The sequence below is a fragment of the Chanodichthys erythropterus genome, chromosome 12 (assembly GCF_024489055.1).
Source record: "Chanodichthys erythropterus isolate Z2021 chromosome 12, ASM2448905v1, whole genome shotgun sequence".
NCBI classification, from domain to species: domain Eukaryota; kingdom Metazoa; phylum Chordata; class Actinopteri; order Cypriniformes; family Xenocyprididae; genus Chanodichthys; species Chanodichthys erythropterus.
The window spans coordinates 59,484,552-59,511,040 of NC_090232.1; the positions used below are offsets into that span (position 1 = coordinate 59,484,552).

Below are 26,489 nucleotides of genomic sequence, written 5' to 3' on the forward strand. Positions count from 1 at the left end.
TCCAGATGTATTGCGCATCTTATGATGAAATTAAAAAATAAATAACATTATAATTAGGCATATTTAAACATAAATATGAAATTAAATATGTTTTCTTTAATGGCTACCAAAGTACAGTAGTACAGAGAAATGTCATGTCGGGATCAAGAGTGGTTCATGAGTCGAGTCGGATAGCTTAATTAATAGAAGCATAATTAATTTTTTAACCTGATAACTGTAGCTCTTGGGCGATCCGCTGTAAAATATCATCTTCAGACAACCCTGTCATGGTACACACTGCTTGACACAACATGCTTGATCAGCTCTTGATCAAGACATGAAATTTCTCTGTACTACTGTACTATATGTGTTGGTAGCCATTAAAGAAAACATATTTAATTTCATATTTGTTTAAATAACCATATTATAATATTTATTTTTAATTTCATCTATTTGATTAAGACAAGTGAACAGCATGACTAAGATAGAATAAGATGCGCATTACATCTGGAGACATGGAGTAGGTCAGACATGATTTTGATCGCTTCATTAAGTTTTGTTTTGTAGAAAGCCTTCTTTAAAGTGAATTTCGTTTTGTAAAAATTGTATCTTAATTTTAATCAATGTTTCATCAACCAACTGCCTTGATTTAATAAATAAGCAACAAATATGGATGCGCGGGCGCGATCACTTGATCTGGAGCGCGTCTTATATGCTAAATGAACCGAAACTCAGCGTATAGGCTGCTTGCCTCACAGACACGAGAAAAATATCTATAGAAAGCTCGAAATGTCTTATTTTAAACGAAATAATTCAAAACGAAAAGAAATGGGCTACTCTCTTATTATGTAATCCGAATGAAAAGTGCATTCTGCACATCCACAGCGAAGATGATGAGAGTCACCAATGTCAACACTTTGCAGCCGACACTGATTTAGAAAACATTAGATTATAAAAAAAAAATAAATAAATAAATAAAATATTAAAATGTCTCTTTTTTTTTTTTGGTCAAATTCATAATCATTTCTTTTGCCGGTTCTTTATGGCAAGCCCTATGTGTGTGAATGTGAATAATCAACTAATCAATGTGATTAGTCCACTTATGGCTTGAACAACTAGTCGAAAAAAAAAAAAACTTATTTCACATAGGCCTATTTTCTATCCAGCATGTCAAAGGCTATTCTGATTTGAGCTCGCGCTCCGCTCGCATGCTCACACACACATACACACACTGAACTTTGTGCGATTGCTTCGGAAATCGGCAGGTCGAAAAATCGTGTCATATATCACCTCTTCAGATAAACTCACTCGTGACGTGTGCGTGGACATACGATCTTCCGACCAATTCGCACCGTGTACGCCCGCTTAACTGCCAAGAGGAAGAGAAGATCGGTTCATGTGCGCCTGATCCGCCGCTTACAGGCGCTGCAGCTAATCTGTCACGCGCCATAGGCTATTAAAGAGCGACATCTATTGCTTGAATTTTGTTATAAAATCGACTGAATTTGAAAGTTAAACCTTTTTCATATTAAAACTAACAAAGCACAAAGAGTATTGCGATTATTTGATATTTTCTGATATGATAAGCCTGAAACAGATGATAGCAATATAAAGAAGCAAACTCATAGGATTTAATATGAAGCGTCCGTAACGGTCACGTCCGTAACGCTTATTATGGTTGTTCAGAGCAACGTAGTGAAATTAATTGTTGATCCCAATAAGCATAAACATAATTTAGCTTTGCATATAAAGTTTCAAGTTATTTGCATTTATAATTGTTATATGACAAACTTAATCTTTAAAACGTTACGGATGTGACAGAGCACTGAAGCGTCATGACCTCTTTATTCCAGCCCTTATAAATTCAACAGGCAGTGCTGTTATGACTAAATGAGTGTATTTATTTCTCAGGCATGCCTCCATCTTTCTACACAATGCTTACTGTTAAAATAAAGTTTAAAAAGGGGGGGTCTTTGATCCCTTTTTTGAAAGCATGAAATATGGTGGGTTGAAAATTAAATTTAAGCATTGTTGCTTACCACATATATTGTGGATAAACAAGGCAATTTTCTTAAAATTTCTGTTAGAGCACATTATTACAGTATATTACAGACCTAAATGGACAATTTAAAAAGGGTTTTGTTCTTTTGGTTAAAACTTTTTTTTTCATGGTAAAGTTGACATTTGCGTGGAATTGCCCATATACTTATTTTGGCCTTATTTCAGTGACTTAAGTTTTTTGTTTTTTCAATAACCATGCATAAACATTATTCCTTCAAAAATACAAACATGTACATACATGTTCCTCACATATTATTGTGGCCTAGTTTGTGCTGAATACAGTGTAATGACACTTGTCATTTATAGGTTTATGAACAACTGAAAAAAGCACAAATGTCAGGGCATGTCAAAACTTCTCCAAGCCCCAAATCAGCCTCAGACTCCAGAGGGTTAAGGTTCATCGACTTCTCTTTTTGTCCTAGTAAGATCTAGTTTGTTTTCTTTTTTTAAAGACAACTGAGCATGAATTATCCTTCCTAAGAACAACGGACTAATGACTTTCCATCACGGAGCATTTGTTGGTGTGTGGTGCGTTTCACACAGTCACCACTACTCGGACCACTTTGGCAGCTTTTGGCTGATTGAGAATGTTAAAATTGTCAGGTAGTCAGTGAGACAGACCATTCTGATGGCAGGACCCAAAAAAAAAAAAAAAAAAAGCAAGATTGATGAAAGCAAGAAAACGAGAGTCAAGATTGCACATAGAGAAGGCTGTTCTAATTTTACATCTTGAAGACCAACTGATCAACATGATTCATATTTAAAATAATAATCAATTTTCGGGCTGCAGAGATTAAGTCTGATGCTGACTCGTCATCTCCGCAGTAGTGGATGCAGTTTGTATATCAGCAGTCCTAGATTGAGTTTCCCTGTTTGAATGATACAAACCCTGTTTGTACGATATATAATACTGCAATCTACTGAAATAGACAGTTATTTCCTCTCATGCATGCGCAGATTGTATGTGCTAATTTGCCATTGGCTGTAGTTTTTGCAGTGTGTTCAAACACAAATTTTGGCCCGGAAGCAAGAGACACGAGGTGACAGGACAGTTAGATTTCATTGCCACCAGTTATTTGCCTTAACTTGAAGAGTACAGTGTATGTTTTTGACTAATTTAGCTTCATCCATATATGAAGTTACTTGCTTAATCCTCTTCATCCCATGTGAGACATAAGGCCAGATATATGAAGTACTTCCTAAATAATTTATTAATTAATGAAAGACATTACAAGCACTCAACACTTAAAAATTAACTGGTTCACGATTGGTTGAATATCCCTGGTTTGATATTGGAGGTGGAAGTAACGAATTACAACTACTTGCGTTACTGTAAGTAGTTTTTTTCGGGTATTTGTACTTTTTTGAGTACATTTTTAAATCTGTAATTTTACTTGTACTCAAGTACAAATTAAGCAATCTACTTCGCTACTTGTAAAATCACATTCCGTTACGGAGTACGCCAACAATTTGAATTAATATTGAAACCTTCGACCAGCATATCGCCAATAAAGTTATCCGAGCGTAAACGGACCAATGAAAACCCTGATATTTTACCATTTTTATCTCATTCTCTCATCTCCCTGACAGTGAGTTTGACACACACCCGCCTCCTCCTCCTGCTGTCACTTGTTTCAGTTACAGCGCAGGATTGCAGGTATTGCGCATAATTTTGATCATACCCACAGGTTTGTGGAGAGTGCATTATTGTAACGCGACAGCACATTCATGTAATGGCAGAAAACGACGCAAGCTCTCAAATATACAAGTGAACTGCCTCTCCGCTCATGAGTGTGCGCTCTGTGTAGTGAGCAATAGTGAATCTCTCCGTGCTCTTAAATTAAACGTTGTCAAAAGTTATCAAAAAAAAAAAATCTGAATAGACTTCCATGCCTGGCCGATGAAAATGCTACAGGAAATCTTATTGGCTATAAGTGAAATGCACCAGAAAGTCTCAACAAACAAGGGTGGATCTTTCATTTCTTTACAATGTAACCTAGATGTATGGGGCATTTGTATGCTTTGCACATATAAATAACCTAGTCTGTCTAACTGCATCACTGCATACAGAAATTACAGGTCAAACCATTCTGATGTTCTTTTTATCTAAATAAACATATTATATGGCTCTTAAAGGGTTAGCTCAAAAAAAAAAAAAAAAAATTTCTGTCATTAATTACTCACCCTCATGTTGTTCCAAACCCGTAAGACCTTCGTTCATCTTCAGAACACAAAGGAAAGATAGTAAAGAAAGATAGCCCAGAAAGATAGTAAAGACATTGTTAAAGTAGCCCATGCATGTGACTACAGTGGTTCAACCTTAATGTTATAAAGCGACCAGAATACTTTTTGTGTGCAAAAAACAAAAATAACAACTTTATTATTAAACAGTTTCCTCTCTCTGTATCACTCTTTGACAGTGTTCATGTGAGCACTACGACACATGCGTGTGATACTGACGCAGAATCCGGCCAATAATGAGCAGACGTTCAGACGTAGAACCTGGAAGTGCTGAACTGTTTACACTACTTCAACAGGACATGGAAGAGAAGAAATTGTTGAATAAAGTGTTTTTTTTTATTTATTTTGTGCACAAAAAGTATCCTGGTTGCTTCATAACATTAAGGTTGAACCACTGTTGTCAGTGTTTTAACTGTTTTAACCACTGTTTTAACTATGTCTTTACTACCTTTCTGGGCCATAAAAAGTGGTAATAACGTTGCAGTCTATGGAGGGTCAGAAAGTGCTCAGATTGAAACAACATGAGAGCAAGTAATGACAGAATTTTCATTTTTGGGTGAAACTAACCCTTTAAGATACAGGGCATAAATTCAGTGTTATATTTCATATACCTCAACTGAATTGAGGTAATTTTTTTTTGTTCTTATTTTATTATTGACTGTTTACTTATCTTTTTTGTAAATTCAATTTAGTTTGAAATCAAGCTTTCTTGTGCTGCGTGTGAGCTATTGTAACAAATTTACCCTATTGTAAAAGACAAATACACAGAGTGAACAAATATTTAAGTGAGATTATTGTAATGGTAATTGATCAATGTTATTGGTATTTAAAGTGATACTGAATATGGATAATTTGTATTGTATTGAAGTTAGAAATTCCAGTATTGTGACCACTAATTCATGCACTTTATGAATAAGGTGAAAGTGCTTTGTTGAAAGTAGTCATTTTCTACTGATTGATTGAATATTGTTTGGCAATTCATTGAATATCGCTGGCTAAAAAGTAACTAGAAATTTTAGTACTTTGATTAGTTTTTGAGATGAGGAATTTGTACTTTTACTCAAGTACTTTTTTGACACCAGTACTTTTACTTGTAATTGAGTATTATTTCAGCAATGTAACAGTACTTGTATTTGAGTACAAATTTTCAGTACTCTTTCCACCACTGAACATAGGAATGCATTGCTTCTATTCAAAATCTTGTTTGAATATTTGCACTTGGTGTATAAGGATCTTGAAATCTTATGAGAGTTTAAAACCATGCTTTGTACATTTGCGTCTCTTCACAGATCCCTACCTTTGGCCACAGTGGACGGAGTCGGCACATTGTGTCTGCATCCTTGATTGCTTGGCTGAAATTTGTCATTTCCATAAGCAGCTCTGCTCGCCGAGCCAGGAGCCTACATATAGAGGGCTCTGTGGAGAGAATAAGGGGTTTTACTGAAAAGAAATTGATATAACAGGAATTAAAGAAGGTCATTTTAAGCTTGACTTTAGCTAGATTATTGTGGCAGAAAAATATTAATAAACTGTAATGTATTATAAATTGTATTATATATAAAATGGATTACAGACCATTTCAATGACGCAACAAACCATTCCAAACAATAGCCCAAAAAATACAAAACAAAAACAAAAAAAGTGTCACCTTATTTTAAAGGTGCCCTATATTGTTTTTTTACAAGATGTAATATAAGTCCTAGGTGTCCCCTGAATGTGTCTGAAGTTTCAGCTCAAAATACCCCATAGAATTTTTTTAATTAATTTTTTTAACTGCCTATTTTGGGGCATCATTAACTATGCACTGATTTTTTTCAGCACGGCCCCTTCAAGAGATGTGTTTCCTCTGCCCCACGAGTATACATCGACTATACATTGCATTTACAAAGTTCACAGCTTATATAATCCTCAAATGGATCTTTACAAGATGTTCGTTATGCATGCTGTATGCATGCTTCGAATTATGTGAGTAAAGTATTTATTTAGATGGTTACATTTGATTTTGTGTAAGTTTGAGGCTATGCACTGTGGCTAACGTCTAATTCTACACTGTTGGAGAGATTTATAAAGAATGAAGTTGTGTTTATGAATTATACAAACTGCACATGTTTAAAAATGAAAATAGCAACGACTCTCGTCTCCTTGAATACAGTAAGAAACGATGGTAACTTTACCTACATTTAACAGTATTAGCAACATGCTAATGAAACATTTAGAAAGACCTAAAAATATCATGATATCATGGATCATGTCAGTTATTATTGCTCCATCTGCCATTTATCGCTGTTGTTCTTGCTTGCTTACCTTGTCCGTGCACAGATCCAGACGTTAATACTGCCTTACCTTGTCTAATGCGTCGAATGGGCTGGCATTATGCAAATATTGGGGTCATACATATTAATGATCCCGACTGTTACGTAACAGTCGGTGTTATGTTGAGATCCGAGTGTTTTCCGGAAGTCTTTTAAACAAATGAGATTTACATAAGGAGGAGGAAATAATGGAGTTTGTAACTCACTGTATGTCTTTTCCATGTACTGAACTCTTGTTATTAAACTATGCCGAGGTAAATTCAAATTCTGATTCTAGGGCACCTTTAAAGTATTACCAAAATAAAATGTTATGAATGAGAGGAAAAAAAAATAAAAAATCTTTAGAGCTATTCGCCTGTGTCTGTGTCTATCGTGTCATTTCCATACAGAGAAAAAAAAGTTCTGGCTGAGGGTAATGAGAAGCTGAAAATTTGTTGTCACGACAAACAAGAAAAAAGAAAAAAAGAAAGATGAACTGATAAAAGCAGCAAACCTCTTGGGAAATCACCATTTAAAAAAAAAAAAAAAAAGCGAAAAAAACAAACAAACATATATTGCAGTGTATTCACGCAAACACAGGGCTCCAGACTGCAACCTTTTTTTTCCTGTCGGTGCAACAACATTTTTTTAAGAGGTCGCACTGGTGCGACCACCACATTGCACAACTGACAATACCTGCCATTTCTGTTCCATACGGTTAGTTTTACCTACAGTCACCAAACTCAGTACATATATTTTTCTCATCAAGCTGGACAACTTTCTAATTTAATTTTATTAGCTCCGACCAACAGGATGTCACTTATTTTTGTTTGAATGTGGATTTAAGAAAAAAAGAGGGTTTATCAGACCAAACATTTTTAACAAGGTGCTAAGGGTGTACTCACACTAGACACGGTTGCCTTAAACCGAGCCCAATTGTCCCCGCTCCCCTGCTGGCCTGCACTCATATTGCACGTAGCGTTCCAAGCCGGAGCACTTTTACGTCATATACAGTGCAACTTTTCTGAATGGAAGAAATGCACTTTCGCTAAAATACTGCCTAATATATATTATCATTTATGCAGCGGAACGATTTTTACTTGCACGTATCAGAGGACTATTACAGCAGCTGACGTTAATGGAGGAATTTGCAGCTTTACTCGCAAACTACAATTCCTGTTCATCAAAGGTGGAAAGCAGACCCTTGAATAATTACATGAATTAATTAGTGTACTATCAGAGTAGTAATAAAGATGTTTGCCATCATAATGATGACAGTAGCGCGCACAAAAGTATAGCTGTTCCGTGCTCTGGCACGATTAGCGCTCACACTGCATGTGAACCGCGCTCAAGCCCAACCGAACTGCACTCTGGCCCACCTCTTCCAAGTGGGCCAGGGCCGGCTAAACGGATTTTGGATATCTCAAACAGTGTTGCCATGGTGAGAGATTAAAGTAATGTCAAAAAAAGGGAAACGGGAAGACTCATTTCTTCTAAATAATACATTATACACTTTTTATTTCTATATATAATAATACAAATTCAATTCAAAAAGCATGTGTAAATTAAAAAGTCAGATTAATTATATCTAGTAGAAAAAAATGTCATACATAGTGTAACCACTAGATGGCAGCATATACTCATTTTTAAACTGTTGAGAAAACTTTGTTGACAACACTGTTGAGAATACTGTTTCAGGTATAATTAAGGCCAAAGCCCTGTAAGAGGCTGAAGGCCCTATTGTTTTCTTTAGGATTATTATTAGGGCCAAAGCCCTGTAAGGGGCTGAAGGCCCTTTTGTTTTCTTTAGGATTATTAGGACCAAAGCCCTGTAAGGGGCTGAAGGCCCTTTTGTTTTCTTTAGGATTATTATTAGGGCCAAAGCCCTCTAAAGGGCTGAACAGGAAGTCAGATATTTTGAATTAATTCACAGTTTTTTGCATTTTCCAGACTTCGTACTTTAACGAACTCCTCCTAGAGATTTAATCAGATAAATGTCATTTTTGGTCAGTCTAATCTAAAGACCTTTGTTAAATTCGTTAAATTGCAAAGATCTAGAGTTTTCACTGAAGGGCGTGTCCGTGGCGGCCTGACAAAGTTTGAGGTTTTCGCCATGAAAAAGGAAGTTGTTGTAACACAGACAAACAATGTCGGATCTGCCCCAAACTTCACATGTTTTATAAGAGTCCTGACCTGAAGACATCTTCATAACAATATTCAGTTACAGTCATAGCGCCACCTGTAGCCAACAGTAAATGACATGTTTTAATCTGTGATTAACTCCCCCTAGAGATTTAATCAGATCAATGTCATTTTTGGTCAGTCTAATCTAACGGCCTTTGTGATGTTAAATTGTGAAGATCTAGAGTTCCCTTTCGATACTTCACTCGTACTGCGTATGGGGAAAGGTCTCCTTTTTCCCCGTTACTGAAACCTTTTTCAATAACGCAGTGTAACTGCATCGTCATTGGTTCACACATAGACAAGTTGTTGAACCAATGACGGCGCGGCATAGCCGCACGGCCTATGGCGACAAAGCCCGCGAATATTCCCGCCAAAATGGGCGGGATAGCTATATAAGCAGGCGCGTCGCCATAGGATTTCAGTTCTCTCTCCTTCAGCGACGACTTCATATCACTCTTCGCTGATCTCCGGCTGAAGCCTTCGCCGCTTGGAAGAAGCTCGCCTGGGAGAAGTTCTCGCTGCCGCCGAAGAGGCACTTGCAGCGGACTGAGCCGAGACCGCCGAACGAAGACAGCGCCGGCGCCCTCGCAGACTGCCGCTTCGAGCACCGCTCTCGAGCCGCCCGCTTCCCGCTTCCGGCCGCCTCTCAGCGCGTCTCCTGCCGCCATCCGGCGCCGTTCAAAGAGCTTTTCCCGCGGCTTAACGCCGCTTTCTAAAAGAGCTTTCCCAGCGGCTCTCGCTGCTCTAAAAGAGCTACAATCGCCGTTTTCACGCCGGCGGCGTTGCCTCAATGCCGCGCCACAACTGTGGCACATGCAGAGCCTTGCTCCGCGGATCTTCGCTCTCTAGCAGCTGTTCACCGCGCCGCCCTCGTGCCGCCTTCAGCATCTGAGAGCATTCAGCTTATTCCCTGCCGTCTTCCGTCAGGTGAGTACAGAGCTTATTTTTCTACTTTCTCGCTGACGTTTGCTTCAAATGCAGTCTCCGAACGCGTTATTTGCCGGGTCCTCCCCCGCAAACCGCGCTCGTTGAGGATGCGAGCTCTCGCTCTCTCAGCTGAATTTGACATGATGCTCTCCCCTGACTTAGGCGAGACTCATGATACATTTTCTATCTGAGTGAGTTTATTTCTCATTATCTCTATGTGCGTCGCTCGCCGGTCCCTCCCCCGCGAGTCACGTTAATTCAGATATATGACATGTCTTTCTTCCCTAGCTTGGGTGAGAAACATGTTATATGCTTAATTTATGGAGCATTTTTCTGCTGTTTGCACTGAGTCTTCGCTATGCGTTGTTCGCCGGTTCTGCCCGCGAGCCACGTTTATTGAGAAATATCACTCTCCCCCCTCTTGGGTGACACCCATGTTATAAACATTCAGTTTATATAGCAGATTTTTGCAGAAGTTAACAATCTCTCAGCTGAATTTGACATGATGCTCTTGACTTAGGTGAGACTCATGATACATTTTCTATTTGTGTGAGTGTATTTTTCCTTATCTCAATGCGCGTCGCTCGCCGGTTCCGCCCCGCAAGCCGCGTCGATTGAGAAATATAACGTGACCTTCTCCCCCGACTCGGGCGAGAAACATGTTTTTATACTCTATTAATAGAGCTGATTCTGCTGTTTGCGATGAGTTTCTCTATGCGTTGCTTGCCGGTTCCGCCCCGCAAGCCGCATTCATTGAGAAATGAACATGAAATGACATAACATGTCGCTCTCCCCGTCTCGGGTGAGACATATGTTATATATATGTATATATACAGTTGATACAGCGTATTTCTGCCGAGTTTGCTGAATTTATATAAGAAGCATATATCTGTTTACTGAGTTTCTCAGCGTGTCGTTTGCCGGTTTCACCCTGCAAGCCACGTTCATGAGGATGCATGAGCATTTCTAAAAACTAGCCGGTGTGCAGGCCCCCCTTCCAGCGGCCCGCCAACCGGCACCATTCAACCCCTTGTCACGCGGGCCTGGCAGGCCATCCCCGGAGTATCAAGTGGGTTCTGGGGATAATATCTCAAGGCTACTCGCTCCAGTTTGCTCGCAGACCCCTGCGTTTTTGCGGGGTGCTTCCCACTTCAGTAAACACGGACGACGCTCACGTCCTCCGAGCCGAAGTGATGTCTCGAGAAGGGGCCTATAGAAATGGTCTCCCCTCAGAGAGCGATTTACAGCCATTACTTCCTCATTCCCTAGAGTGATGGCGGTCTTAGATCCATCTTAGACCTCAGACTCCTGAACCTTTCCCTCATGAGATGGAAGTTCAAGATGTTAACGCTGAAGCAGATCCTTGCGCTGGTTTGCCCCGGGGACTGGTTCTGCTTGCTGGACCTGAAAAATGCATACTTTCACATCCAGATAGCCCCCCATCTCAGGTGATTCTTGAGATTAGCATTCGAAGGCGTGGCTTGCCAATATATGGTCCTTCCATTCGGGCTGTCCCTAGCTCCTCGCACTTTTACCAAGTGCTTGAATGTGGCGCTTTCCCCACTGAGACAGTTGGGAATCCGGGTTCTCAATTTTCTCAACGACTGGCTCATCCTAGCCCAGTCACGAGCTGAGCTGGAGCATCACAGATCCGTGCTACTCAGCCACATGGAGTGTCTGGGTCTCAGGGTCAACTTTGCCAAGAGCTCACTGCTCCCCAGCTAACGTATAATGTTCCTGGGTGCAGTCTTTGATCAGCCCGTATGACGGCTGTAGTAATCGCCAGAGCGCGCTCTGGCCATTCAGCAGCTCGCGGCATTGGTCAGGAACAGAGCCTATCTCCCTCTGAAGTACTTCCAGAGGATGCTAGGGCTGATGGCTTCCGCCTTCCCGGTTCTGCAGCTCGGCCTTCTTCGGATGCGGCCTTTGCAATACTGGTTGAAGTTCCGGGTCCCTCCCCACGCCTGGCGGCACGGCCACCTGCGTCTCGGGGTCAATCAGGCCTGTTAGACAGCTCTGAAACCCTGGATGAACCCTATATGGTTCAGTCAAGGTGTACCCCTATAGGCGGTGTCCAGAAGAACGGTGCTCTCAACAGATGCACCCAACACAGGTTGGGGTGCTCTTTGCAAGGGCAGACCGGCCTTCAGCTCGTGGTCTCATGAAGAAGCCATCTGCACATCAACTGCCTTGATGTTGGCAGTGATTCGAGCCCTTCGCGCCTTTTAGACACACCTGACGGGACGCAACGTCTTAAGTCCAGTCGGACAGCATGACAATGGTGTCATACATAAATCACCAGGGTGGTCTTTCGTCCAGCCGCTTATGCACTCTGGCGAAGCGTCTTCTGGAATGGGCATTACCAAGGTTTCAGTCGCTCAGTGACTCACACAACCAGGAGAACAAACTTGGGAGCAGATATGCTATCCCGGAGCAATGTCCCCTCAGACGAGTGGATGCTCCACCCCCAGACGGTTCTCACAATCTGGGAGTTCTTCGGGAAGGCAGAGGTAGACCTCTTCGCCTCAGAAAACAACTCTCACTGCCCAATTTATTTCTCGAAGGAGGACATTGCGCTGGCTCACGTCTGGCCCAGCACCCTCCTTTACACTTTTCCCCCGATTGCTCTGATCTTGCAGATCATCAGATGAATCAGGGAAGACAAGACGGAACCTCCTCTCTCAGGCGAACAGGACGATTTGGCATCCCCAGCCAGAACTCTGGGCTCTGCACCTCTGGTCCCTCGACGGGAGCCTGCTAACCTCCCCAGGGACGTGCTGAATACCATTTCTCAGGCGAGAGCTCCGTCCACAAGACTCCTCTACGCCCAGAAATGGTCGGTCTTTGTTGACTGGTGTTCTACAAGCAACATAGACCCAGTGGAGTGTGACGTATCTCCGATACTGTCTTTTCTCCAGGAGCGTTTGAGTCTGGGTCGTACACCTTCAACGCTCAAAGTTTACGTAGCAGCCATTGCAGCGTTTCACGCTCCTATTGCTGGCCAGTCAGTGGGATGAAACGACCTCCTGGTGCATTTCTTGAGAGGTTCTAGGCGATTAAATCCTCCTCGTCCTCTCACTGTTCCCACCTGGGACCTCTCTTTAGTCCTCAGAGCTCTTAAAGGGCCTCCCTTTGAGCCACTGCGTTCAGCTGACCTCAGGCCCCTGACGCTCAAAACTGCTCTGCTACTTGCACTAGCATCGGTTAAGCGAGTTGGTGACTTGCAGGCCCTCTCCGTGAGCCCTGCATGCCTTGAGTTCGGGCCCAACGACTCCAAAGTTGTTTTGAAACCTAGGCATGGCTACGTCCCTAAGGTGCTCTTGACTCCATTCAGAGCACGGGTCATTTCCCTCTCAGTGCTTCCTCCCTCGTCGGACAAGCTAGAGCTGGAATTGCTCTGCCCCGTCAAGGCATTAATGACCGACGTTGAGCGATCACAGCCTTTCCGGCAATCCGATCAGCTCTTTATCTGCTTTGGTGGCCGCACCAAAGGGTCTTCAGTCTCAAAGCAACGTCTTGCGTGTCGGATAGTCGATGCTATTACTCTTTGTTACTCCTCTATGGGCCTCAACTGCCCCATAGGAGTTAGAGCCCACTCCACTAGAGGAATGGCTTCCTCTTGGGCCTGGTCTAGTGGAGTTTTGATTAAAGACATCTGTGAGGCAGACGGCTGGTCCTCACAGTCCACTTTTGTCAGATTTTATCATTTGGATGTCCCGACCTTACAAGCTTGGTCATCTCCGTATGATCCAGCGGCCTCTATTGAGCTCCGCTTCATGCCACTCTGGGAGTTAACTCCCCTTTTGGTAGTGTAACAAGGGTTCGACGGCTCCAGCCTTCTCACTTGTCCTCTGGTTCCCTCGCGGTGTCCAAGACAAGTCCAGTCGTTCCCTGCCGTGGCACGGCGCGGTTGAATTCGTTCCCCATACGCAGTACGAGTGAAGTATCGAAAGGGAACGTACTCGGTTACTAACGTAACCTCGGTTCCCTGAGATACGGAACGAGTACTGCGTTACATGCCGTGCCACGAGGCTGCGGCTTCAGTGTCGTCGCTTCAGTCGAATGACCTGAAATCCTATGGCGACGCACCTGCTTATATAGCTACCCCGCCCATTTCGGCGGGAATATTCGCGGGCTTTGTCACCATAGGCCGTGCGGCTATGCCGCGCCGTCATTGGTTCAACAACTTGTCTATGTGTGAACCAATGACGATGCAGTTACACTGCGTTATTGAAAAAGGCTTCAGTAACGGGGAAAAAGGAGACCTTTCCCCATACCTTAGTAACAGAGTTCGTTTTCACCAAAGGGCGTGTCCATGGCGGCCTGACAAAGTCTGATGTTTCGCCATGAAAAAGGAAGTTGTTGTAACTCAGACAAACAATGTCCAATCTGCCCCAAACTTGACATGTTTTATTAGAGTCCTGACTTGAAGACATTTTCATGACAATATTTAGTTACAGTCATAGCGCCACCATGGGGCAACAGGAAATGACATGTTTTACACTGTGATTAACTCCTCATAGAGATTTAACCAGATCAACATCATATGTTGTCAGTCTAATCTTAAGACCTTAGCGATGATAAATGTCAAAGATCTTGAGTTTTCGTTGAAGGGCGTGTCCGTGGCGGACTGACAAATTCTGATGTTTCGCCATGAAAGAGGAAACTCAGGCATACTATGTCTAATCTGCCCCAAACTTCACATGAGTGATAAAAGACCTGGCCTAAAGACACCTATATAACAATATTCAGTTAGCTATAGCGCCACCTGTTGGAAACAGGAAGTGTGGCACTTTTACATGAATAAATAAAGGAGAATTATGGCAAAATCGTTTACATGCATGTCGCCCACTGTTCGCTGTTTTCCTGAGGCCAACGGGTGGCGGTGAGCCCGGGTGCGAGGGCCCTCTCAACGCTGCTTGCAGCTTTAATTAGGGCCCGAGCACCGATGGTGTGAGGACCCTATTGGAATTGCTCAGCCAATTATTCTTCTCCAAAATGAATCACATTTTTGAGGGCCTAAATGTTCTCAAAAACTCATGAAACTTTGCACACGCGTCGGATGTGGTGAAAATTTACATCTGATATTGGTTTCAGAATTAGGTGTGGCAAAATGGCTCGATAGCGCCACCTACAAAATTTCAATTAAGCGCCCTTCGTCCTACGTTTCATGTACAGTTATGAAATTCGATAGACAGATGTAACAGCCCAATACCTACAAAAAAGCCCCGGTGCAAAGTTTGTAAACCCAACAGGAAGTCAGATATTTTGATTTTTCTTTGCAAAATTTGTGCAGTTTTTGCCATTTCCAGACATTGTACTTCGATGAACTCCTCCTAGAGCTTTAATCAGATCAACATCATATTTGGTCAGTCTAATCTAAAGGCCTTTGAGATGTTAAATTGCGAAGATCTAGAGTTTTCACTGAAGGGCGTGTCTGTGGTGGCCTGACAAAGTTCGATGTTTCGCCATGAAACTGGAAGTTGTTGTAACTCGGGCATACAATGTCTTATCTGCCCCATACTTCACATGTTTTATTAGAGTCCTGACCTGAAGACATCTATATGACAATATTCAGTTACAGTCATAGCACCACCTGGGGGCAACAGGAAATTACATGTTTTACACTGTGATTAATTCCTCATAGAAATTAAACCAGAAGCTCATCATATATGGCCAGTCTAATCTTAAGGCCTTTGAGATGTTAAATATCAAAGATCTGCAGTTTTTGTTGAGGGGCGTGTCCGTGGTGGACTGACAAAGTCGGATGTTTCGCCATGAAAGAGGAAGCTGTTGTAACTCAGGCATACTATGTCTGATCTGGCCCCAAACTTCACATGAGTGATAAAAGTCCTGGCCTAAAGACATCTATATGACAATATTCAGTTAGCTATAGCGCCACCTGTTGGCAACAGGAAGTGTATCACTTTTTGAAATGCTTTGAGATCACCCTCTTATTTTTACCTGATTTGCTTCAAACTTCATCAGTGTAATGTCAATACACAGCAGATGTAGACCTATGACAGGATAGTTGATATTTGAAATATTGTTGCCATGGCAACAGGTCAAACTGTAATAATATTCTTAAGTGTTTTTGAGGCTCTTAACATGCTTCAAATTGCATGAAACTCGACACACACATCAATATTGTCAACCAGTAGACATGGACAAAGCCATAGAAATGGGCGTGGTGGAGGGGCTCAGTAGCGCCACCTTTTGACAAAAGTGGGGGGTTAGTTTTTCCTACAGTCACCAAACTCGGTACACATATTGTTCTCATCAAGCCGGACAATTTTCTAATTTACATTCATTAGCTCCGACCAACAGGAAGTCAGCTATTTTTGTTTGAATGTTAATTTTTTGAAAAAAAACAGGCTATGAATTTTATACTACTACTCCTACAGGGTTTATCCAATTTACACCAAGCTTTTTTTAACTTGTTGCTAACACATTGAAGTTGTTTAATTGCAAACGGATTTTGGATATCTCAAATGGTTTGGCTGTGGCGAGGCAACAAATTAATAGCAAGAAAAGGGAAACAAAGTGTTATAACTTCTGCATACATTAATTGATTCTGATGAATCTTTGGCTGTGTCTTCGTTCTACAAGGCTGATCACATAGATGTGACTATTGTGAGTCAAAGTTATAGCGCCACCAACTGGCAGCAGGAAATGTGTTACCTTCAGCATGCTTTGAGATCACCATCTTATGTTTACCCTATTTGCTTCAAACTTCATTTAAATAATTTTAAAACATGTCAGATGTAGGCCTTTGAAAAGAATTGTGATATCTCAAACACAGTTGCCTTGGCAACGCATCAAACTTTTATATTGGTTTTGAATGCTTTTGAGACTCTTAGCATGCTTCAAATTGTTTGAAACTCCACACACACATCAGGATTGTTAGCCAGTAGACATGGGCAAAGCCTTAGAAACGGGCAGGGAGGAGGGGCTCTATAGCGCTACCTTGTAGTGCAGTAAATGTGGAGTGAATTTGACAGTCCTTTTATGCTTAACTGTTTTAAATGCCCATTGCCCGCCATGCACAGTTGCCCTGAAGCCACAGGGGTGGCGGTGCCACCGGGCTTTGGCCCGTCATCGCTGCTCGCAGCTATATATACACATTTAATGGGTATTATTTGGATGCATACATTTAGAGAATGATCAAAGACTAATTTCTGTCACAGCATAGATTTCATTTTTTATTTAAAATGTTGAATCTTCTGAATCAACTTACTGATAAACTAAGCTACAACTAAGCATTTGATCTCACTCTTCCTCTCCCTCACTGTGTGTGTGTGTGTGTGTGTTAGTGACACTTTTGATGGTTTAAACCTTTCATTGCTGTGTGCTTTGGCTGCATTAAAAGGATACGCTCTTAGGCCTTGTCTTTCTCAGAGTTTGAATAAAATAAATGCATAGGTTATTTGTTGGGCACTGACAATAGTTTTATACAATTTGTTTAATTAGGTTAATAAAAATATAAAAAGACCTTGTGATGGCCGAACCCATGGCCACACATTGATAAGGTTAACTCCACACTCATTCATTCACCACGCATACATTTCCCCTGACATACATTTCCTTATACATTCATTCACATATTTAAGTCATTTTTCGTACTATTTATCTATCCTTTAAGTTTATGATATAGTATTTAAGGTTTGTTACATCTAATAAAAACGCTACACAGATTTACTAGCCTGCGTTGTTATATTTGTTTTTATTGAGTTAAAAGATTAATTCACGTTCAAATAAAATTTCTGATAATTTACTCACCCCCATGTCATCCAAGATGTTCATATCTTTCTTTCTTCAGTCGAAAAGAAATTAAGGCTTTTGATGAAAACATTCCAGGATTATTCTCCTTTTAGTGGACAACAATGGCCTCCAAACGGTTGAAGGTATATGCTTTATATAAACAAATGATCGCCTTCCAAGTGGTTCAGCCAAAACTGCACTTTCGTATTCTTCAAAAAGCTTACGCTGCATGTCATACGCCTTCCCTATTCTAGTTATGGAAAAATTGAACTGACCCGGTGTTCGTTCCGTAAGTTGAATATGGAAGGCGTAGGACATATGAAAGTGCGATTTTGGCGGAACCACTTGGAAGGCAATAATTTGTTTATATAAAGCATATACATTTACATTTTTAAAAAAAAAAAAGACTGATCGTTACGCTAGATAAGACCTTTATTCCTTGTCTGGTATCACTTAAATCCCTTTGAAGCTGCACTGAAACTGTAATTTTGAACTTCAACCATTTTGGGCCATTGAAGTCCACTATAAGGAGAATAATCCTGGAATGTTTTCATCAAACCCTTAAATTTCTTTTCGACGGAAGAAAGGAGGACATGAACATCTTGGATGACATTGAGGTGAGTAAATTATCAGGAACATTTTATTTGAAAGTGAACTAATCCTTTAAGTTACCATGAGGTGGCACTTCGGAGTGAAAACAATCATTGCCCCCATATTGAAGGGTCATTCCAAACCGAAGTGCTCAAAACCGGCCACTTCAAAAGGCCCTTCGGAATGAAGGATTTCGAAGGGTACAACTGATGGACACTTCGGGCCCCTATGATCCTTTGCACAGGGAAGTTGTTTGATGTCACAGAATAGGTACAGGAGGTTAGGAGTTTGATTTTACCTATAAATGTATATATAGTATTTTTCTATACCACTGCAATATTTATACGAGTTAGATTTGGTAAATTATTATGGTCAAAATTACACAGAGCTGTAAAGTATTTTTGTTGAAGTACAATCTTTACTTTTATCAGTCCATTCAAATGTTTCAAATACATAGACACAATATACATTATATTTAAAGTAAAAGACAGGCAGTAGCTTATAATGTTACTACAGTAAATGAATGCGTATTAATACAGAGTAAACCAGGGGAAAAAAGACAAAGGTGCCTCCTTGATTGTCTCATTAAAATGACGCTGAAGTGCGTTTAGGGCTGGATGATATGGCCAAAATGTATAACACAATATAATTCTTAATTTCGGTCGATACGATATAATTCCGATATCGATATGAACTATATAATAGCCTCAGAAAAACTGCAAAGAATGCCTATGAAATCTCTTCCTATAAAACTATATAATATTTTAGAAATAAAAACAGTACAAATAAATTTATGTTCAGCTTTTATTTGTATTTAGCCTTCATACAAACATAAATAAACATAAGACTCACTCACTTTAGAAATATTAATATCTTTAACATTAAACTAACGTAGGCTGATTTTATTATTCTTAAAGGGTCATGAAACCCCAAAACACTTTTTTTTGAGATGTAAACAGATATGTATAGGCTGCACATCATTGAAAACACTAAAGGTATTCAATGTTATTCATAAGTGAAAAATAGTTATTTTTGCATTTTTCATAGCGATTTCTGTCTTCCTGTTTGAAAAGCGAAGTCGGAGCAACGACTTAATCGTGTACTTTCGGCCCAAGTATGGGCATGGTCGAACATTCGAGTGATTCTCGACATATATTCATGACATAAAGCTCATTTAATCCAATCACTGCACTGTAGTATGCATAAGATTATAATTGCAGTATTATGCATAAGGAAGCATCACTTCTCTCGGAAGTGGATTGTTTTGCTGTAATCTACCAGCACAAATGGAAAATATGTTCACATGAGATCGCATTACAGCGGAGAATTCAAATGTCACAAAAGTGCTGTTCATTCACCTCTGACTGCTTTAGCTGCGTTCAAACACACGAGCCGTAGGCTGTTTACCTCAGCACAGCACGTGTGTTTGTATTTTGCTCGCGATGCGGTCAGAACTGGAATTTAAATAGGAACACATGAAAAATACGATGGTTTTTATGATGATACAGGCGGAACGCGCATATGCTCGGTTTCACCGCGGAGCTCCGCGATGAGTTTAATAACACTAGTCACGTGACACATAGCTCATACAGAATAATTTAGCAGACGCTTTTATCCAAAGCGACTTACAAATGAGAGTAGTAGAATCAATCAAATCAACATGAGAACAACAGTATGTAAGTGCTGAGTGAAGTCACAGTTATGTCAGTAAAGTGCTCATAGCAAAATTTTTTTTTTTTTTTTTTTTTTTTTTTTTTAAATACAGAAATAGATAGGAGAAGAATATTAGTCAAGGTAAGTGCTACTACTACTGGGTCAAGTGCTGACGAAAAAGATACGTCTTTAGCATTTTTTTTAAAACGGCTAGAGACTCAGCTGCTCGGATAGAGCGTGGTAGGTCATTCCACCAGCCAGGAACAGTCCCGGAGAAGGTCCGTGATAGTGATTTTGTGCCCCTATGTGATGGCACCACAAGGAGCCGTTTACTTGCAGAACGCAAGTTTCTGGAGGGTGCGTAAGTCTGAAGTAGTGAGTTAAGGTATAACGGTGCAGAGCCAGCGGTCGTTCTGTAGGCAAACACCAGAGCCTTGAATTGGATGCGAGCAGCTACTGGCAGCCAATGCAGACTGACGAAGAGAGGAGTGACATGCGCTCTCTTCGGTTCGTTGAGATGCTGCACTTGAGAGTGAGTGCTGCAGCAAGACCAGTCTTGCTGCAGCATTCTGGATCAGTTGCAGAGGCTTGATAGTGCATGCTGGAAGGCCAGCCAAGAGAGCATTACAGTAGTCCAGTCTGGATAGAACAAGAGCTTGGACAAGAATTTGTGTGGAATGTTCCGATAGGAAGGGTCTAATCTTCCTGATGTTGTACAAGGCAAATCTGCAGGACCGGGTCGTTGCTGCAACATGATCTGTGAAAGTTAGACAATCATCCATCACCACTCCAAGGTTTCTGGCTGTCCTGGAAGGAGTGATGGTTAAAGACCCAAGTTGAACTGAAAGGTTGTGATGAAGTGTTGGGTTTGCACCGATCACAAGCAGTTCCGTTTTTGCAAGGTTGAGTTGGAGGTGGTGGTCCTTCATCCAGGCAGAAATGGCTGTCAGGCAGGCTGTGATGCGACCAGCAACCGTCGGATCATCTGGTTGGAATGAGAGGTAGAGTTGTGTGTCATCAGCATAACAGTGATAGGAGAAACCATGATCCTGGATGACCGATCCTAGTGATGACATGTAGATGGAGAAGAGAAGTGGTCCAAGCACAGAGCCCTGAGGTACCCCAGTAGCAAGATGATGTGACTTGGACAGCTCACCTCTCCAAGATACCCTGAAGGACCTACCTGAGAGGTAAGACTCGAACCACTGGAGCGCAGTTCCAGTGATGCCCTTCGACATGAGTGTAGACAGGAGGATCTGGTGGTTCACTGTATCAAAGGCAGCAGACAGATCCAGCAAGATGAGTACTGATGATTTTGAAGATGCTCGTGCCAGTCTCAGGGCTTCAGTAACCGAGAGCAGGGCAGTCTCAGTTGAGTGGCCACTCTTGAAACCAGACTGGTGGTTGTCAAGAAGGTTGTTCTGTGTGAGATAAGTAGACAGTTGGTTGAATACAACTCTCTCAAGTGTCTTAGAAAACTACAGACCAGTATCCCTTCTTCCTTTCATTGCTAAAAGTGCTGGATTCAGAGTGGGTTTCTTAAGCAGTGGGGTAATCCTAGCCTGCTTAAAAGCTGTGGGAAATGTTCCAGTGTGAAGGGAGGAATTGATAATGTGAGAGTGCAGGTAGAATTGAGGAGGAGATGGACTGAAGAAGATGAGTGGGGATAGGGTCTAGCGGACAGGTAGTGGGGTGATTGGAAAGAATGAGTTTGGAAACATCTGCCTCAGATAGCATGGAGAAGGAGGGGAGAATTTATGTGTTTTCAATTAAAATGTTCTTGTCAGTGTGTGGTGTGGAGAATTGGCTGCTGATGGTTGTTATTTTATGTGTGAAGAAAGTGGCAAAGTCATCAGCTGTAAGAACTGATGTGGGAGGGAGGGGAGGAGGGCAAAGCAGAGAAGAGAAGGTTTTGAAAAGTGTCCGGGAGTCATTTGAGTTGTTAATTTTAGTGTGATAGTAGGAGGTTTTAGCATTGGAGACATTAGTAGAGAAAGAAGAAAGGAGTGACTGATATAAGCTAAGGTCAGTAGGATTTTTAGATTTGCGCCACTTCCTCTCTGCAGCCCTGAGTCTAGACCGATGCTCACAGAGAACATCAGAGAGCCAGGGGGCAGAGGGGGTGGCGCGGGCTGGTCTGGTTAAAAGGGGGCAGAAATCCGTGTTTAAAGTTTTTATTTCACACATTCTCCTGCACCAAACATTAACCAGCACGGTGTAGTTATGCACACATATATACACACATTAAAAATCATATCACCTTTACCGAAAAAAATTATATCGCGATATATATTGATATTGAATTATTGTCCAGCCCTAAGTGCGTTCCAAAAAAAATTGTTTTTTTTGACCCCTACACCCTTCATCCCTTTGAAGCTCTCACTCAGGAGGTTAAACCCTTTGAAGGGATTAGGGCATAGGGATGAGCCCTTCCGAATGGAACGCAGGGCCAGATCACATCGGGCCGAACAACTTCCGCACTCTATGTCATTAGCTCCGCCCAACAGGAAGTCAGCTATTTAGGGTTGTTTGAAAAAAATGCATGATCTGGAATTTGATATACTCCTCCTAGGTGATTCATCTGATCACCACTAAACTCCATCAGCATGAGGACATTGAGGACACTAAATGGTTTGGCCATGGCATTAAAATGAATTTATAGTGAAAAAAAGAGAAACAGGAAGTGTGTTATAACTTCTGCATACATTGACTGATTTTGATGAAACTTCAGCTGCATGTTCTTTGTAGAAGGCCAATTACATGAATGTGACTATTGTGAGTAAAAGTCATAGGTTGCTTCTCAATATCCCTCCTCCTTTCCTCGCTCCTCCATCCTATGACCCGGATACCGATCGAGCTCAGCCATCTTGGACATCTCAATTCTCTAACTGCACCGTGAGGAGGTGAGGATCGAGGAGTGAGGAAGCTTCCTGAGGAGTCATGAGCGAGGATACACAGGTGCATCCTTTGCGGAAGTCTTTCTCGTCGAGAAACCTGATGCACGCATAAATACTCCTCCCCCTTTATATCTGTCGCAATAATTTAAATGTATGCTTTAATGTATGCAGTTTAAATAAAGTTTACATCTTACATATTTCAACAGAGCATCTTGCTTTATTAATATTTATTATATATTTTTTTAAATAATCAACTTTAACAACATATGGGTAGATACCTTGAGTGCAGCTAATGACGCTTTGAAGTGACGCTAAAGGGAGCGAGGATGTATCATTCCACTTGATTCAATTCCTCCGTCCTCCGTCCTCTCCTTTCCTTGGGTCCTTCCCTCACATCCTGAAAGGGTGGAGCTAAGACACGAGGAAAGGAAGCGAGGAAAGGAAACGAGGATGCCCAAATAAGAATTGAGAAACACCCACAGAGTCACTGTGAGACTCTGTGGGTGCTGTGAGATCACCCACTTATTTTTATCTGATTTGCTTCAAACTTCATCAGAATACTGTCAAGAAATGGCGAATGTAGACTTGTGAAATGATTTTTAATATCTCTAACACTGTTGCCATGGCAATGCATCCAACTTTACTATTAGCTTTGGATGATTTTGAGACTCTTAGAATGCTTCAAATTGCATGAAACTCGACATGCACGTCAGCGATGTCATCCAATAGACATAGGGCCTCTATAGCGCCACCTTTTGACAAAAGTGGGGAGTTTTATCTACAGTCACCATACTTGGTACATAGACCCGCTCTGGCGAAATGAGACGTTCTATTTTAAGATATGGGCCGATAATGTGGAAAAAACAATGAAAAAAAAATCTATGGAACTCCTCTCCTCACTTATGAGCATTTCCCGGTATCCCCTGAAACGTCTCTGCTCTCCAAATATGGTGTTACACATTGTATAGAACCAATAAAAAAAGCTTAGAAATGTAAACACACTGACATAAACGCTGATTTTTTTATCAGTGGGAAGCCCCGTTTCGACTGACAGGCACGCGATCGGTCCAGCCATCCTCCTGTCAGACTAGCGCGCACTCTGTGTAAACAAGCTAGCAGATCTCCTCAATGTCTAGTTGTGAATCAGTTAGCGGTGATCGAGATGTCGAGTTATGTGCCTTTTTCTGTAAAGGGTGTAAACTTAACGATGGAGAGCTGTGTTTTCTGTCATATGATGAAGATTTCGTTTACGAGATACATCTGTCTATGGCCTCTCTCACTTTCTCTTTCTCTCACCCACACACACGTACACACACACATGCGCGCGCACACACACAGACACACACACACAGACACACACACACAGACACACACACACAGACACACACACACAGACACACACACACAGACACACACACACAGACACACACACATTCTCTCTCAAGCAAAAATGTAGCACCTCTGTTCAATCTTTCTGATTTTAGTAAATCTTTGTAAAAGTGCCTTATAAAATATTAATTCAAATAAATACTTTAAAATAATTTGAGCTTCAGCCTGGTGTAATAGCATTTAAATGTCTTTGGTCAAATTAAGCTGTAAAAAGATATAAAATAAAGAATTTGAAAGAAAAAAAATGGGCAAAAAACTTTAAAAGCGATTTTCTCAGGTTTTCAATTGGAAAAAGAGGGCAGACGACCATAATTCAAATGGGTACATCTTTAAAACCATTCAAGGTATGACTAGGATATCATTTTAAAGCTTATTGTCTCATCTTTTCATTGATACCAAAATCTGTGACTCATTTTGCTGGATCAGGTCACATATTGTTCTCATCAAGCCGGACAACTTTCTATTTTACAGTTATTAGCCCTGACCAACAGGAAGTCAGGTATTTTAGTTTGAATGTGGATTTTTGAATAATCAAGCTCTGAAGTTTAAACTACTATTCCTAGGGGGTTTATACCATTCACACCAAACTTTTTCAACAGGACAACAAGACAAGAAGATGCTTGTGAACGAATATCGAATATCTCGAACGGTCTTGCCATGGCAAGGGATTAAAGTAATGTCAAGGGAAAACAGGAAGAGTCTCAAATCTTGATATAATCCTTTTACATTCACCCAGTTGAAATGCATATTCCCTGTCGTGCACAGTCTCCCTAAAGCCTCCGGGGTGGTGGTGGCTCTGGGACTTGTGCCCGTTAATGCTGTTTGCAGCTATATTTATTTTATTTTTTTCCTCAACCTTCAAACTCTTGAAAATTCACACACACATCAGAATCATCGGCCGTAAGGGCTGGACCGAAGCTGGTACCTGGGCATGGTGGGGGGGCTCAACAGCACCTCCTTGAACACGGGGTCTGAAAACTTGGTCCATATATCAAATACACTTGCGCATATTAGTATAAAAATTCAGTACACATATAAACCTCATCAGGCCTAACAATGTTTGTGCTCTAAGTTATATGGCAGCCCAACAGGAAGTCAGCTATTATGGGTTGTTTGAAAACTGCATGCTCTAGAATTTGACATACTCCTCCTAGGTGATTAATCCGATCACCACCAAACGTGGTCAGCATGAAGTCAAGACATTGAGAATGCTAAATTGCGAGTAGATTTTTAATATCTCAAACAGTTTGGCCATGGTGAGAGAGAATTTATGGTGAGAAAAGGTAAACAGGAAGTGTTATAATTAGGGTTGGGTATCTTTTGAATATTAACGATTCCGATTCTGATTTTGATTCTGCTTATCAATTCCATTTCTTAACCCTCTGGAGTCTGAGGCTGATTTGGGGCCTGGAGAAGTTGACATGCCCTGACATTTGTGCTTTTTTTCAGTTGTTCATAAACATAAAATACAAAAGTGTCATTAGACTGTATTCAGTAAAAACTAGGCTACCATAATATGTGAGGAACATGTATGTACATGTTTGTATTTTTGAAGGAATAAGGTTTATGCAAAAAAAAAAAAACAAAAAAAAACACTTAAGTCACTGAAATAAGGCCAAAAAAATTATATTAAATCTGTGTTCACAAGACTTCTGGGTATTGGAGGTTGTAGACTAGAGTTTTTGCTTCAAAATGATGTAAAAACTATCCTTCCTACTCCTTCATATAAAACAATAGAGAGATTTAAATTTTCGCAAACATCTTTGATCAATAAACAGTATGCTTGGAGGCGTGAATCATCATGAATAATGGGTGATTCTCACCTGAGAAGACAAAAGAATCGCATAAAGAGCTCTAATGACCTGCATAAATAATGAGCTCTTTCAGTCAGGTAGGCTGTGAAAAAACCCTCTGTGATCATATCTCAAAGCTCATCATGGTGTAAATCAAAAATACAGAAAAAACAGCAATACTGTGAAATATTATTCCAATTTAAAATAATGGTAGTCTATTATATACTTTAAAATATAATGTATTTCTGTGATGCAAAGTGTCTGAACAATTATGTTACCTCTATGGCATTTCATATAGGCTTTTAGCTAAAAAGCATGCACATTTGGAGAAATACTGATGGATTCTCATATGTTTGTCAATTTTCTATAAAGAGGAGTAATATTTATTCAATATTTATTGTCATTACTATGAACACTGGATACTGTGTTTTTAATTCATACTTGCAGCCAGAGGGCGCTCTGTGCACCTTTAGTCCACAAATGCCTGCTAAAGAAGAATAGGCAATCTAGAGTGACCACCATCAAACAAACCAAATGTGGGACAATTACTAAGTTTGTGTGGGACAAGGAGTCAAAATGCTGTGCGGTACAACGCAAAGCAGGACGGGTGGTCACCCTAAGGCAATCCAAGAACTAACCGAACTAACAGAGGCCAGAGATCGGTAACTATGGCTATTCAAAACACTTTTCAAGACAATAAATACACGATTGAGACAATGTAT

At 40.9% G+C, this 26,489-nt stretch overlaps 1 protein-coding gene across 1 annotated transcript in view; it reads right to left on the reverse strand.

The window, feature by feature from the left end:
• The window catches only part of lonrf2 (LON peptidase N-terminal domain and ring finger 2), a 169,013-nt gene that overhangs the window by 123,144 nt on the left and 19,380 nt on the right, over nt 1–26,489 (reverse strand). Inside the window, exon 2 of the mRNA XM_067404428.1 lies at nt 5,579–5,697. Within this exon, the coding sequence (XP_067260529.1) occupies nt 5,579–5,697 (119 nt within the window). The remainder of the gene's footprint in view (nt 1–5,578; nt 5,698–26,489) is intronic.